The sequence below is a fragment of the Lagenorhynchus albirostris genome, chromosome 20, assembly GCF_949774975.1.
Source record: "Lagenorhynchus albirostris chromosome 20, mLagAlb1.1, whole genome shotgun sequence".
Classification (NCBI taxonomy): domain Eukaryota; kingdom Metazoa; phylum Chordata; class Mammalia; order Artiodactyla; family Delphinidae; genus Lagenorhynchus; species Lagenorhynchus albirostris.
Window position 1 is genome coordinate 49,829,003 of NC_083114.1, and position 15,396 is coordinate 49,844,398.

Below are 15,396 nucleotides of genomic sequence, written 5' to 3' on the forward strand. Positions count from 1 at the left end.
AGAGCTGGCTCTAAAGAATAGAGCTTCTTGACAAAGGGGGCTTTCAGGGTCCCAATCATACACCCAGCCAGGCATGAACTACCCAGTCTTTACTCAGATGTTTCATCCATTACTGCCAGCAGTGGGACTGGCCAAATTCAACAAAGGCTCTGAGCTGACAGGCAGCTGTGTGTGGATGATGTGTGAGCCCCCAGTCATCTCCATTGGCTCCAGAATGCAGTGCATGGCTTTGTTTCAGCTGGGGTTTTCTCCAGACTCTTTTAGTTGGACTGATAGTAAAATGAACTTTGTGCAGCAAACTGCAACATTAGTTTTCTGTGGTGTCCTGAACTCCTCTGATAGGTAGCCGAGAAGGGTGCAGGGCATGTTTGAAATATAGTGTATTTCTGTGGAGGGGCTGGGAGGGGGAATCTTTGGACATTGGCCATAGAGAGGCCGAGTGCTGCCCTCCAGAAGTGTCCTGGGCTGGCCTCACTGTGGGGGCGGGAGGGGAGGCAGGAGGATAGTGGACAACCTCCAGCAGGTCTGCTTCCGGATAACTTCCTGTATTATTTATACGTTTTGTTATGTCCACCAGTCAACATTTTTCTTTAAATCAACTCATTCTTTTTTACTTGTTACTTTTAAAAGGAAAAAATTTAAAATAACAGACTCAAATGGAAAATCAGTAGCACTCATCCACGCTGAAGATGATCATAAAAACAAATATAATGCAAATAAAACAGGGTTGTAACATTCCACCCTTATACAGTTGCCCGCCAGAGCTCTGAGCCTGGGTCCTGTCTCTATGCTACAGAAGGATGTGTTTTAAGATTTAGTATCACCAACCAGAAGCTTTCTGCTAGAGAAACAAGAAGGCTTGGAGATGAAAAGGGAGCCATTGTTACTTTCTCACTACGTGATACCCTGTCTCTTCATAACTCCTAAAACATGTAGGCCTTCCGTGGGCCAGGCCCTGTTCTAAGCAGCTTGTAAATATATATATTTTTTAAATAAATGTATTTATTTATTTTTGGCTGTGTTGGGTCTTCGTTGCTGTGCACGGGCTTTCTCTAGTTGTGGTGAGCGGGGGCTACTCTTTGTTGTGGTGCGCAGTCTTCTCATTGCGGTGGCTTCTCTTGTTGCGGAGCACGGACTCTAGGCACGCGGGCTTCAGTAGTTGTGGCACGTGGGCCTCAGTAGTTGTGGCTCGCGGGCTCTAGAACACAGGCTCAGCAGTTGAGACGCACGGGCTTAGTTGTTCCGTGGCATGTGGGATCTTCCCAGACCAGGGCTTGAACCCGTGTCCCCTGCATTGGCAGGCAGATTCTTAACCACTGCGCCACCAGGAAGCCCAGTTTGCAGATATTAACTCAGTCATCAGGCCCACCCCATGAGACAGGTACTGCTATTGGTCCTGATTTTACAGGTGAGGAAACTGAGGCCCGGATGTGAGAACTTGCCCAGGGCTGCAGAGTGTTGAGTTAGTGAGTGTTGGAGTTCGGGAGCTGGTTTGAACCCGCCATGCTGCTCAGGGCAGTGCCCCCACCCCCGGTCCACCCCCAGCTGCACAGATGGGAAACAGCCCACAGCTCACTGCCCGCCTTAGCTCCTGTGTTCCTGATAAAGGAAACTTATTCAGTAAGTCAGTCAACTGCCTGGAATTTTTTTTTGGGTGCTCTGGTGACGCCAGACATCTGTACTAGCAGGATACTTAATGTGGGACAGACCAGATTATTTTTCTCTCTTTTCTCTCTCTCTTTCTCTTTTCTGTTTGAAAGAGCCAATCAAGAGTAATTCTCAGAGTATCTGTTGGCCCGTCCCTGGAAAGTAGGGTACGCTGACCATGATAATCGTGGGCTCTCAGTTAAAGGTTGGGTGTCTCTTGGAAACCCGGGGGTCGTGGTTGTTATGCCGGCACCTGTGAACTCTCACTGCTCCGTGGACGTGGATGTATAGGGATAACCCCCCAGTCTCCTCCAGCCTGATTTGGGCCTGTCCAGAGTCAGAAGGTAGTACGGGCAGGCAGGAGGGTCTGCGTATCCTGGTATGTCTGCAGGCAGTGGGGGCGGGGTAGTCCTTCCAGGACAACTATGGGATGCAGGGCCGGGGAGCCGCAAGGCCTTTCCGGTCAGGCAGGACTCCAGCTCTAGGCTGGTGGTTAGGCAGCTATGGAGGGCAGGTTGGGATGGATGGATCGTGCAGGTGGAGGTGAAGCTCAAGCTGCAGGTAGAAGCGAGAGGCCCGGGGAAGGGAGAGGGGGGATTCATAGGTGAGGAACAGGCAGATCCTGACAAAGCTGTCCTTCAAACAGTGCGTCTCCCATCGGTACAGCTGGATTTATTTGTTTAGGAGCTGAATTTGGGACTTCCCTGGTGGCGCAGTGGTTAAGAATCTGCCTGCCGATGCATAGGACATGGGTTCGAAAGCTGGTCCGGGAACATCCCACGCGCCGCGGAGCAACTAAGCCCGTGCACCACAACTACTGAGCCTGCGCTCTGGAGTCCGCGAGCCACAACTACTGAGCCTGCGTGCCACAACTACCGAGCCCGCACACCTACAGCCCGTGCTCCACAGCAAGAGAAGCCACCTCAATAAGAAGCCTGTGCACTGCAACAAAGAGTAGCCCCCGTTCGCCACAACTAGAGAAAGCCCGCAAGCAGCAACGAAGACCTAACGCAGCCAAAAATAAATAAATAAATATTTTAAAAAGAAAAAGAAAAAGAGCTGAATTTGACAAGTCCAGTACCTCCCACAGTAGGGATTTAATCATTCCCATGGCTACCATCTATGAAGCATCTGCCCCGGTGCTTCATCCTGGGGTAATCTCAGGGAGGCAGGCACCTCCTTATCATCCCATTCTTTTCAGATGAGGAAACTGAGGTTGGAGGAGGTAAATGACCCCCCTAAGGCCACAGCCTGTGGGTGGGGACAGACTGGAGCAGGAGTTGGTCTGACTCCAAAGTCTACGCTCTTGAAAGTAGTTGTGAACGCACAGTCCTTGAAGTGGCTCAGTACTGACAGTGTCCAAGGCACTAGGTGGTGGACAGTGTCTTCCCTGCTCCTGGCCTGGTCACCCAGGTCCCCTCTCTGGACCCAGTCAATGCTCACCCTCTCTTGAAACTTCTCCAGGGACATGTCTTATGTCTAGACTTATCCCCCCTTTCTCCCCGCCCCAGTGGCATTCTACCATTTGCAGTGTTTTCTTTTTTGCTGAACAATGTGGCATAGAGATTCTGGTTCCCTGTCAGTTCTCATCCCCCCTTTCCTTTTTTTTTTTTTTTTTTTTTTTGAGGTACGCGGGCCTCTCACTATTGTGGTCTCTCCCGTTGCGGAGCACAGGCTCCGGACGCGCAGGCTCAGCGGCCATGGCTCACGCGCCTAGCCGCTCCGCGGCATGTGGGATCTTCCCGGACCAGGGCACGAACCCGTGTCCCCTGCATCATCGGCAGGTGGACTCTCAACCACTGCGCCACCAGGGAAGCCCCCCCCACTTTCCTTTTTAACGGGGATCCCACCCTTTACCACCTCTTGCTGGCTGTACCTCTAGGGCCCATCCCCAACAAGAATGAGTGGGTTCCCCTGTGTTTGTCAGCCTCCTAAGGAATTAGGAGTTTATTATACACTGGATCCAAGTGGGGAGGCTGTAAGAAACCAGCAGGCTTTAGAACAAAAGGTCACACCCACACTGGTCACTGCGTTTTAGTAACGACCAGCCCGGTCCTTTATTCCCATCCATGCTTTCTGCCTGGCGGTACCCTCCCGGTGGCCTGGGTGCAGGACCTGGTCAGCCCAGATGGAGATGGCCCCAGGCTGGAGGCATGTGGACTTGGGACAGGGAACTCCAGGCAGAGCCTCTTCGCCGCCCATTGGAGGTGGAGGTGGAGGTCCGAGCATCTGAGGGTTTGGTCCTATAGCTCGACCACCATCAGGCCTGCGGCGCCTTCCCGAGCAGGCTCCCGACACCCCCCCCCCCGTGGCCACAGATAGTGGCACCTCCACGGGACAGTTCTGCGGTGAGAGGAAGTGGGGAGGCAGAAGAGGGCGGTGAGAAGGAGAGGGAGGGGGAGGGAAGGAGTGGGGGCGTCCTGCGAGTCTGGGAGCCGTGGACCGGTGAGTGGACCTGTGCCTCCGGAGGTCTAACCTGGGCAGGTCCTAGTGCCGGCACCATCATGGCCAAGCATGGGCTGGGGCTGTCGGGACAGGGAGGCATGGCCCCAGGTCTACTGAGGAGACAGGCCCATCCGTGTCCAGTAGGCCGTCAGAGCAGGCTCAGGCCCTGTGGCCAGCTTCTGCAGGCTTCCTAGAAGAGGCGGACCTGGAAGAACAGGTGTGTGTTGGGTTGGGAAGAAGGGATGCGGCAGGGGAAAGGCGGGTCTGGTGGAGGAGATGAAGCAGACGTGCCCGGAGGGAGGGATAGAGGGAATTCGCTGGCCAGGGTGGAGCACAGAGGCACCCATGGTGGGCGGAGTCTGAGGAGGGCCCCTGTGGGAATTCCTGACCCTCAGCTGGACCTGGGAGGGCACAGGGTGGGTGAAGGTGGGGCATGCGGGTGCAGAATGACTCTAGCCTGCTCACTTCTCTGTAAGTGGCTCCGTCCTTCATTGGGCAGCTCAGGCCCCGATTCTCAGACTCATCCTTCACCTCTCCATTTTCTTCACCCTCCATCTCCCACCATCTATCCGTAAACCTTGGAGGTCAGGTATACCCTTAAAGGTATCTTGAATCTGTCCGTTTTGCCCCATCTCCACCCTGCCACTGAGATGTCCTGCTTGGACCCCTGAGTGACCCCCTCACTGGCCGCACCTGCTCTTGTTTCTGTGCTCCTGCCCGGCAGTTAATGTGCCACCTGATCACTCGTGTCAGACCACGGCACGTCCCTGCGTGACCTCAGCTGGGGGCTCCCCCGGGGCCTTCCCATGGAAGCCCATCGTGTACCCATGCTTGTATACCAGCCTCTGAGCACACTGGCTTCCTTTCTTTTCCAGAAGCACGGGAGCCAGTCCCACCTCAGGGCCTCTCTCTTGCTCTGCCCTGCCTGGAATCTCGTCCCCTGGGGCTTGGTGCGGCCATTTGGTCCTCATCATTCAGGCCTCATCCCACATCCCCCCCACCCCGCAGAGGCTCTTCCAGGCGAGGCCAGGTGACCTAAACAGCAGTCCCCTCTCCCCCACCCTCTCTATGGCCTGCTCTCTGCCATTATTGGGTATGTATTTGTTCTCTTCGTATTATCTGCCCTCCCTGGCCCCTAAATTACAAACTCCAGGGTTCACTGTGTGTCCCCAGAGCCCAGGCCAGAGCCTAACACCAAGCGGGCTCCCGCTGCGTAGTTTTAGAAAGAACGAGTGACCTGCTTCTGCTTTGGCCAGGGGCTGTCACCCAGCAGCTAGCTGAGTCCTCCGAGCTTGCTTCCCGCACATTCCAGGAACACTGCCCTGCAGTTCTCCTCCCAAACCTGACCCACCGTGGCTTCCCTTGTTCCCAGGGAGAACAGAGACATTGCAGGCAGGAGGGAAGGGGCCGGGGAAGTTCTGTCTGGGCTGTCTGCTTTAGAAAGAACTGCTCCGAGTCTAGAGCAGAGAGGCTGGCAGGGGCTGCCTGGGCGCCCGAGGACTGACAGGGCAGGGGTGTCAGCTGAAGTTGCAGGGAGCATGGTTCCACCCTCCCCTCTACCTCCTGGGCCTCTGACCTTGAGCAGTGGGTATTATGCGACCTTGACCAGGAGAACTGCAGCCACCAGCAGTCCTGTCACCAAGGGGGGCCAGCTTCTTGGCAGGAGGGCAGACCCTAAGGAAAGTTGGAGGAGCCAGTGAATGAGGGAAATGGGAGCATGTCCCTCACCCCGACTGCTTAATGGCGGGCGAGATGCCACCAGGCTGCCCCCACAAGTGCCCTGGTTTCATCACCGGCCCCACCCGCCCCCCGGCCTTGTTCTCCTGCCCCAGCTGCACTGGCTTCCTGGCTCATTTCAATGTGACCCCTCACAGCCCCTGCTCGGCGGGGCCTGCCCACCTCCAGCCAGGCACCTACGGGGGCTGCCACCTTGCCAGCTCCCAGGTGACCTTTGCCCCTGAGATGGGTCAGGGTTGCGGTGAGGGTATGTGTGTGGGAGGCTGGCAGAGGAAGACTTTAGGAAGAAAGGAGCCCTCATGTGGCCATGGAACCTGGAGGTGGACTTCACCTGGAAGGCCTGTCTTGTGGGCAAACTGCCGGCTCCTCTGGCCCTCAGCCTCCCTGCCTTAAACAAGGCTGCTTACATCCACCTGCTCTCCTGTCTGCGCGGCCAAGATGCACAAAGTGCACTGTAGTATGTCAGGGCCTGTGGGAATGTCAGGGACTCGAGATGTTCCCAGGAGCCAGGGACAGGGAAAGAGAAGATGACACCTAGTGGCAGGCTGGGCACCCTGGTCAGAGCTGTGCACGCACACATCACCTGCAACTGCCTGGAGGTGCAATGGGTGCAGGTGGAGGGCAGGGGTGCACCTGAGGGGGTCGTGGGCAGCCGGGTGCTGAGGGCCCCGTCGCCGGCCTCGGCGCTGAGTGTGGGCAGCAGGGTGCTGAGGGCCCCGTCATTGGCCTCGGGCACGATGCCCAGCAGTTTGCACATGAGCTCGTACACGTGGATGCTCTCAAAGGGCTCCACCTCCAGGCCCCTCTTGAAGCTGGGGCCCACGGCCCGGAAGATGGTCTTCATGTCCATGACGCTGTTGTCGAAGCCGTGCTCCCCTTTGTTGAACTGCACGTTCACTCTCTGCGGGAAGGGAGGACCCCGAGTGAGTTCTTGCTGGCCCTCCCAGCCCACCCCACCCTCTCCACCAGCACCCTCTGCATGGCCCTGCATTGGCAGAGGACCCCTGGAAGGAGTTCAAAGTGGGGGTGTGGGTGGGAAGGATTCTGAGCCTCAGTCTCTCTGAATTCTCAGCCCCCAAAGATCAGTGGCCTAAAGAGGGAGGCTTAGCGAAGACCCGGTGACATGAATGGAGACCGCCAAGTAAGTGGGGTGGAGCTTCAGCCCAAGGATGCTTGCTGGGCTCCTTTCCATTACTGGGCGCCTCAAACCTCAGTACTTCCTCTCCCAGATTTCCTGCCCTGCTCTGCGTCTTGCTTCCCACTCAGCCTCCCTGGGCTCTTATGCTCTCACCTCTTCCGTGTCACTTTTACAGCTAATCTTCCTGCACTTTACCCTATACACATGTGCACACACAAACACATATATGCGTGCACACGTATGCACACACGTACACACAGGTATGCAATGCACGTACACCGCCCCCCGACTCCTGTTACACAGTGCAGGTGTATCCCTTTGGTGGCTGACACTCCTCAAATTAGGGTCTGGCTAGAAACAGAGGGTGCTTTTTACAGAACTGGAAAGAGACCCAGCAGCCCAGGGAAGCACCTGCACCCCCAGGAACTCACCCCATGGATGACATAGCCAGGGTCACTGTACATAAGCAGGGGGGTGACCCTGGGGTGGCTGGCGTAGTGGAAGGACTTGGGGAAGAGCTCCTTCTTGTAGACGTGGAGTCTGGGGTGGGCGTCCTTGAGGACCTGGTATACTTTCTCCAGCTTTCCTTCCTTGGGGAGCAGCATCCCGTTTGGTCCGTAGTCTAGGAGCTCGAACTCAATGTCCTTGAAGGTGAAGTTGGTGATCTTGTGGAACTCCACCAGGTCGCTGGCCTTCTTGTTGACGGTGCTCATGCCATGGTCGGACACGATGATCAGGTTGAGGCTGCCCTCCAGGCTGCTGTTCCTGATGCTGTCCCGGAGGTAGCCCACGGTCCTGTCCACCTGCCTTACCATATCCTTCCTCTGCTGGGACTCGGGGCCATACTTGTGGCCCGTGGAGTCTGGCTCCCCAAAGTAGAGGGTGACAAGGTCCAGGCCCTTGTCTGTGAACCACTTCATCACAGTGTCGATGTTGGCTCTCCATTCCTTCTCGTCCTTGTAGTTGTGCAGGATGCCTTCCTTCCGGCTCAGCGTCACGGCCTCGCCTTGATAGGTGACATTCCCGCCCGGGTAGAAGAAGGAGCCGGTCTTTAGGCCCTGCCGGGGAAGGCGGTGTCAGTGCCACGGCCTCCTGCCACTTGTCCCCTGCCTGTCATGAGCTGTTGACGCTTCTGCCCTCACCACCTGCCCTTGCTCTGCCCACTCACCCATCCCTGCTCCTAACTGCAGGCACGGGACTTTGTATTTTCTGAAAGGCCTTTCATAGCTCTTATGTTATCAAGGCTGATACTGATTTTATAGAGGAGAGAGCAGGTGCCTAGTGGACTCAGCACTAATGAGATAGTAGGTATAAAAGTATCCCAGATATGCTGCATCCTCATCGACACTGTAGCCCTAGGTCACAGTGCTGCCCCAAGAGCCCTCCCCTTCCGGCCTGCAACCCGGCTTCTGCTTGCTGTACTCTTGTCCAGCCGTGTGTCCATCGGCCCCTCCACACACCGCCCATGACCTGCCCTTCTAGCCTTCAACCTGGCCATCCGTCTGTCTTTCCATAAACCGATTGCTGTTTTATTTACAGATCCATCTGTCCTCACAACCATCTGTCCATGCATGCCCCGTCTGCCTGGCCACTCCCTCTGGCCATTCTTCCTCGAGATGCCAAGTTCTTGGCTACACTTTCTGCAAGTCAGCCTGGTGTCTGGTAGCTCCTTCCAGAGCGAGGGGACTCAGATATGAGTGGATGCCTTGCCTGTGAGGTGGGGGTAACCTCTGAAGTTTATACTGGGCTCACCTTGAAAAATTTGAGTTTGTTGCCGGGACGCCCAGAACATTGCAAGATGCTGGGGTCCTGGGCTTTTCACTAGGATGACCCACCTCTTTAGAACTAGCTGCCCGGCCCTGAGAGGCGTGCGACAGGGGAAGAGCACAAAGCCGTTTCATTGTTACCTGCCTTTTTGTGGAGTCACATTATTTTCCTGCGCCCCCCTTCCCACCAGTACCGAAGTCCAGGTTTCACTCCGGTTGGGAGAATGGAACAACCCCTCTGGGTCCCAGGGCTCCAGGGAGGACTGGGCAGGCTGTGTAGCTGCTGGTGGGTCCTCATGGGCATCAGGCTCCCACCTCCCGTGGGACCCCACTCAACACCCCTCTGTGCCGGGATTGTCGGACTCCCAGGGCGGGGACTGGGCCTGCTATGGATGTCACGTGGTCATGGCCTTGTTGGCTGGGTCCCCCTCCCACCTCCCCCGTCTGTCCGAGTGGGTGTGGGTGCGGCATACCTGCCTTTGGGCTGTGATCCAGATGGGCAGGCTGCCGTTGTCCCACCACGTCTGGATGCCCAGTGTGGCGTGGTAGGGCAGCTTCACCTTGCTGCTCGTGTTGTAGAACATGTTGTGAACCACCCCGTGGTTCTCGATGTATTTGCCTGTGGGGTGGGTGGGCGCGTAGAGGAAGTGGTGGGAGGGCAGGAAACAGCCAGGGCAGCGGGGAAGCACACGCCGCCATGGGAGCCGGGCTGGGCCGTCACAGCCACATGCTCTGACTCAGGAGTCTGCTTCCACTTTGAACAGCTTACCCTGCAGCTAAACGCGCACGAAGGCGCAAATACACACGTGCCGGGATGTTGTTTGCAGCCTCGTTGGTTTTAGCAAAAGGTTGGGAGCAACCTGACTGGCTGTCAGGAGGGAGCTAATTAAATAAATTATGGCCCAGCCGTGAAATAGAATCCCAGGCAGGCAGATAAATGAACCAAGAGGAGGCAGGTTTTACAATTTATTGTTTTCATGGGCAAAATGCCTGTGTGTGAGTTCAGAAGGTGGAAAAAGCGGGGTGATGAAGAGCTCACCTCCTTTCTCCACATCCCCATTGTGACATGTTAAGTAAGGAGGTGACATGCAAAAGGGAGCACCAGGTGCCTCCATTTGTGTGTGGAAGGGTCTGTGGTCATGGGAATGCTGGTGTGAGAATAAGCTGTCTGTACCGGATGATGTGCCCCAAAGTTGTGTCCACCCGGAGCCTACAATTGTGACCTTGTTTGGAAATAAGGTCTTTGCAGATGTAACTGGTTTTGTTAAGATGAGGGCATTCTGCATCAGGGTGGGTCCTAAATCCAATGACAGGTGTCCTTATAAGAAGAGGAGAGATACACAGAGGGGAGATGGCCATGTGACAAGGGGGCAGGGGTTGGAGAGCTGTGGCCACAAGTTGAGGAATGCCTGGGCCACCAGAAGCTGGGAGAGGCAGGAAGGATCCTTCCTTACAGCCTCCGGAGGGAGTGTGCCTCTGTGACACCTGGATTTTAGGCTTTTAGCCTAAACAGAGCAATAGTGGGTTCGAGGGTGGCTGAGAGGGGTGAGCTGTGGAAAAAGCAGGAGCCTCAGGCTCATTTCTCCTGCCTTTCTGAGTCCTGGCCACCCTCACCTCCACCAGAAGCCCTCCCAGGTTGCCACCCTGGTTGTGATCACCGTTTAAACTGAGACACCCAGGTGTTTTTATCTGCCTTCTATCCGTTGCCACCAACGGTAAGGGTTGCTGACCACCCCGTTGGCCGTGTCATGTCTGCCCAGTGACAGTGTTCCCTCCTTGGTCTTTCCTTGGTCTCTGGCACCACGAGCCCCATGGGTCAGGGCTCCATGCATGTGCTCAGTTCCCTTTGTTGGTTCCCTGGTTTCTCAGCTCTCCCTCCACTCCCAAGCCCCATCTGAGGCCAACACTCACCGGTGACCAAAGTGAAGTGGCAGGGGCTGGTCATGGTGACAAAGGCCGGAGTCATGTAGCGAGCCTTCACCCCATCGAGAGCCATGGCGTCCAGGTTGGGGGTGTGCACGTCCTGGTCATAGTTCCAGCGGAAACCATCGAAGCTCACCAGGAGTAGCTTGTTCCGGGACCCCTGCCGCTGGATGGGCGCCCCTGATGCTGGAACCAGGAGGGTGGCCAGAGCCACGGCGAGGAGGACAGCCGGGCTTCGCATGATGCGTTCTCCAGACATGCAAGAACCCAGGCAGGTGCCTTCTGAGGAGCAGAGCAAAGTCCCAGGGTCACTGGGCAAGTCTTATCCTGTGCAACTGAAATGAGACTGTGCATGTACCTGTGCCTTAGAGAGTGGCCCCTGACCGCGTGTCCTTGCCTGGCCCTCATGCGCATCTGCCTTTATTGCCAGCGGATCTCTCTGGGCTCCATGCCCTGCCCACTTCGTGAATAAGTGTCTTTACAGGAAGCATGGGGACCATTCCCGAAGGCTTGGAGAGCAGAACGGGCCTACTCCATTGGGAAAGCCTGTATCCCCGCCCCAGCTCTCATAGTAACTCTCTGTCCCTGTGCCCTGCTTACTGTGCTCCCAGAGCACCTGGATGGGAGCCCCTCCTCCAGACCATACTTTGGGGAGGCCTTTGGGGTACGTGGGTCTCAGGCCTGCCTGGGCCAGGGCTGTGGGGTGGGCTGGCCGGGGTCCAGGGTCCAGGAGGCTGACCTTGTCCACAGGGAGTCCCAGCTTGGGGGAGTGCCTCTTCCCCTCCCTGCCTGTGTTAAGGGGGCTCCTGGGATGCGGCGGGCAGAGATCCAACCTGATGGCCCAGATTAGCACCTGCTGTGCCCTCCTTCTCGGGCCCCAGGGAGCCTCAGAGGGGTGCACAGGCGTGGGCAATCTCATCGTTGGAGTGCATCAACAAGGTGGTCAGAAGGGGGGCCTCCCTTTTTACCTTGTGCTCATGGGGAGGGTGGTGCGGGAGAGGGAACCCTGAGTTCATTGTGCAGTTTTCTCTCTGTCTCTGTCTCTGTCTCTCTCACTACCTATGAAGCAGATTCTGTGAGCCAGGCCCCGTTCTAAGTCCTGGGGACACAGCAGTGAACGAGATAAACGGTGTTCTTGGCTTCTTTCATCACGGTTGGGGACACACAAAGTGAATAAACAAGTAAAACAGTGAAATAGAGTCAGCAGAAAGAAGTAAAGCTGGAGATGAGGTGGAACATCTGTCTGGGGGTGTGTGGGAGGGGGCAGCACCAGATCGGTGGTCGGCCAGGGCCTGGTGAGAGGATGATTGTGAGGGAGTGATTCCGGGGATCGCCAGCCAGGGGAGTGGGTCGGGGCAGGTGGGAGAGCGGTGGGGCAGGTGGGAGAGCGGCAGGGCAGGTCCTGGGGCGTGTGGCTGTTGTACGGAGCCTGGCATTCTTGTGCAGTGCAGGGAGGATGCCATGGGATTTTTTTTTTTAATAAATAAATTTATTTATTTATTATTTTTAGCTGCATTGGGTCTTTGTTGCTGCCCACGGGCTTTCTCTAGTTGTGGCAAGCGGCGGCTACTCTTGGTTGCGGTACGCGGGCTTCTCATTGCGGTGGCTTCTCTTGTTGTAGAGCATGGGCTCTAGGTGCGCAGGCTTTAGTAGTTGTGGCACACGGGCTCAGTAGTTGTGACACACGGCCTCAGTAGTTGTGGTGCAGGGCTTACTTGCTCTGTGGCATGTGGAATCTTCCCAGACCAGGACTTGAAACTGTGTCCGCTGCATTGGCAGGCGGATTCTTAAGCGCTGCGCCACGAGGGAAGCCCCCATGGGATGGTGTTTTAAACACGGGAGTGACATAAACTGATTTAACATTGAAAAAAAAAAGAACACACAGGCTGCTCCATTTGCAGGACGGTCAGCATGACAATGGAAGGGAGGTTGGGTGCTCCACAGGGAGGGGACTGCTGGTGTCTAAACCAGGGTGGTGGCAGTGTGAGTGACAGATGCAGAGGGAGTTTGGAGGTTTTCCTGGAGGGATTTGCTTCTAGATTGCATGTTGGGCGGGACAGAAAGGGAGCAATCAAGGGAGACGTTCGGGTTTCCCGCCTGGGCAGCCAGGGTGATCGTGTCTTGTGTGTATCCCATTGGGCGATCAGAGGTCAGAGGGCAGGTCGAGGGCAGAACATTCTATTTTGGCCACATCCAGTTGGAGGTGCCCATGAGAAATTTGACGGGAGGTGTCGAGTCCTTGGTATGTCCTGGTTTAAACTGTCTTCCGCTGCTGACCTGCTGAGGGCGGTCCTACCTAGGACTCTGCTTGGCTGGCCAGAGGGATTCTTATCAGGCGATCCCCAGCGTCACAGAGCCGTCAGCAGCCTCCTCTGGGGTGAGGCGGTGGGGACCCCGGGGTGCAGATTCTTGGGCCTTTCCCCCTATCTGCAGAGCCACACCCTGGGGGGAATCCACGCACGGTGCCACCCCTCATGATTCTCTCGGATGCTGGAGTCTGAGAGCTGGAGATAGTCCCCTGCATGGAATCCTACAACCAGGGCATGTGGGGGCTGCCGTGGGCCGGCGTCACACAGAGCTGGGGTGCAGGAGGACCAGAGGGCAGGCCTTCCCTCACCGAGATCATGGCCTGGAGCTCCGGCCGGTGGACCAGGTACCTGTGTGAGTAGCCACCGAATGTGGGGCAACACGGTGGAAGTGTGGGTGCCTTAGGAGAGAGCAGCGGGGACCACATTCACACTAGTGCTGGGAGTGGGGACCTGAAGCCTACTCTGAGGATCCAGACCTACAGGATGGATTTAGCAGGGAGAAGAGTGGGCAGGAAAGCCTTCCAGGTAAGGACAGACAATGAGGGTGATGAGGTGGAGGAAGGGAGTGATCAGGCTTGAGGCTGGGAGGCAGGCCTGGGGGAATCTGGATTTTATGTTAGTTGTCTTCTAATATCAGTTCTTATATCTTCTAATATGTATTCTCCCTTTCTTCCATAATAAAATGTCTGCCAAGAAAAAAAAGACTACATTTCCCAACATGCACTGCAGTGTGGTTTGGCCATGTGAGCATGTCCTGGCCAATGGGTCAAAAGAAAAATGTCATGTGACAGCCCCCAGTCTCCTCCCAGCGCCAGCTTTGCCCTTCTTTTTTGATTCTTTCTCCCTCTGGTGCTTCAAGCTCAGAGGCTGTCCCGAGGACTGACGATGATGAGGGGCTCCCCGGGGGAGGGTACGCAGAAGGAGCCTGGTCCCCCAAGGCGTCCTGGGCAGTGTGGCCGAGCCAGCCTCGAATGGCTCAGCCCCTGGGGCACCCTCGAAGGGAGAGTTACACAAGCTCTGTCTTTGCTTCTGTTGCCGTTATTTGGGTTTTCTGTCACTCTCAGCAGGACCTATCTTAACCTAATCCAATAGGATAATGGCTCTGGGAGGCCCTGCTGGGTTTAAGCAGGGTGTGTGTGTCATAATATGCTGGCTGCTGTGTGGGGGGGCGGGAGGCGGGAGGTGAGTGAGGGGCTGATGCAGTGGTCCAGGGGCAAAGCTGGGGCTAGGGGCAGAGGGGCACAGACCTGGGGTATGTTGGTGGCGGGTGGTTGTGGGGTGTGGTGAGGGAGGAGTTGCTGTTCTGCTCTCACTCTGCACATCCTTCTGCTGGTCCTCATCGGGGATATGGGAGTTCCCTGGCCCGCTCACCCTGTCCTGCTGGCCTGGCTCTGCCCTGCAGGTGGCATGAAAGGTCCACTTCCGGCTCTCAGCCAGACTTGGGGGAGCTCCCCTCCTTTTTTTGGCTCTGTTCCTCGCTCACCTTTTGTCACAGGGAGCTGCTTGGCTCACCCCCCATCAGATTCCTTTTTATTCCCTGGTCTCCTAGAGCATGTCAGCAGAAAGATTGTGCAGTTGACTGTAGCTAACAGTGACAGGGCATCTCTGCAGATCAAGCCCAGGGCTTTATCCACGATCTGATTCAAGCTTTGCAGCAGCTCTTGGAGGCAGGAGTTAGTAATACCCTCACTTTACGGGTGAGGAAACTGAAGCATCGAGAGGTTTAAGGTCACTGAGCTAGTGGAGGAACTGAGACTTGCGCCCAGGTGTTCTGGCCACAGAACCCCCCTTGGAACCACTTCTAGATCCCATTGACTTACCAGCCACTTGGGATCTTCTTGTCCAGCTTTGGGGGCTGTTGATTTTTTTCTTTAAAGAATAGTGCAGCTGTGAATATCTTGGTATCACTGACTTTTTTCTTTTCTTTCCCACTCACATTATTTCCTTGGGGTACAGTCCCTAGCGAGGGGTTATTGGACAAAGGATGTAAAGGCTACTTGGTTCTTATAATCAGATTGCCATCAGGAACGGGTGAAGTGGATAGTTGCTGATACCTCCTCTGCCCCACTATTTTCATTGGGTTTTATTTTTTATTCCTTTTGGGTAGCTTGGTAGGTGTGTAATGACGTCTTAACGTATTAAGCCAGAGAGGCCAGGAGAGTTTCATGTCACGATTTCTTATCTCTAGCTACCTGCATGCAGATGCTTCATCATCTTTGACCGTTGATTGAGTGGTCAAAGCGATCATCGAATCTTAGGGCTTTATTAGTTCTTTGTGTAATTTGCGGCGTATATTTTTGGGAAGATATACTTCTGAAATCTATTTTCCTGTCATTTAAGTTTGTCACCTGTAAATTTCCCCACCCTCTTGCATGCTGGTCATTCTTCAGGTAGACTCAAAGCTCCCTGCAGGCAGGGCCTGCTGTATTGT

At 55.6% G+C, this 15,396-nt stretch overlaps 1 protein-coding gene across 1 annotated transcript in view; it reads right to left on the reverse strand.

Moving 5' to 3' along the window:
- Positions 1-10,897, reverse strand: part of ENPP7 (ectonucleotide pyrophosphatase/phosphodiesterase 7) — a 43,764-nt gene extending 32,867 nt beyond the window's left edge. Inside the window, exons 1-4 of the mRNA XM_060135752.1 lie at positions 10,645-10,897; positions 9,207-9,352; positions 7,399-8,025; positions 6,463-6,730 (exon numbers count right to left, since the gene is read on the reverse strand). Of these exons, the coding sequence (XP_059991735.1) occupies positions 6,463-6,730; positions 7,399-8,025; positions 9,207-9,352; positions 10,645-10,897 (1,294 nt within the window). The remainder of the gene's footprint in view (positions 1-6,462; positions 6,731-7,398; positions 8,026-9,206; positions 9,353-10,644) is intronic.
- Between the last annotated feature and the right edge of the window lie 4,499 nt (positions 10,898-15,396).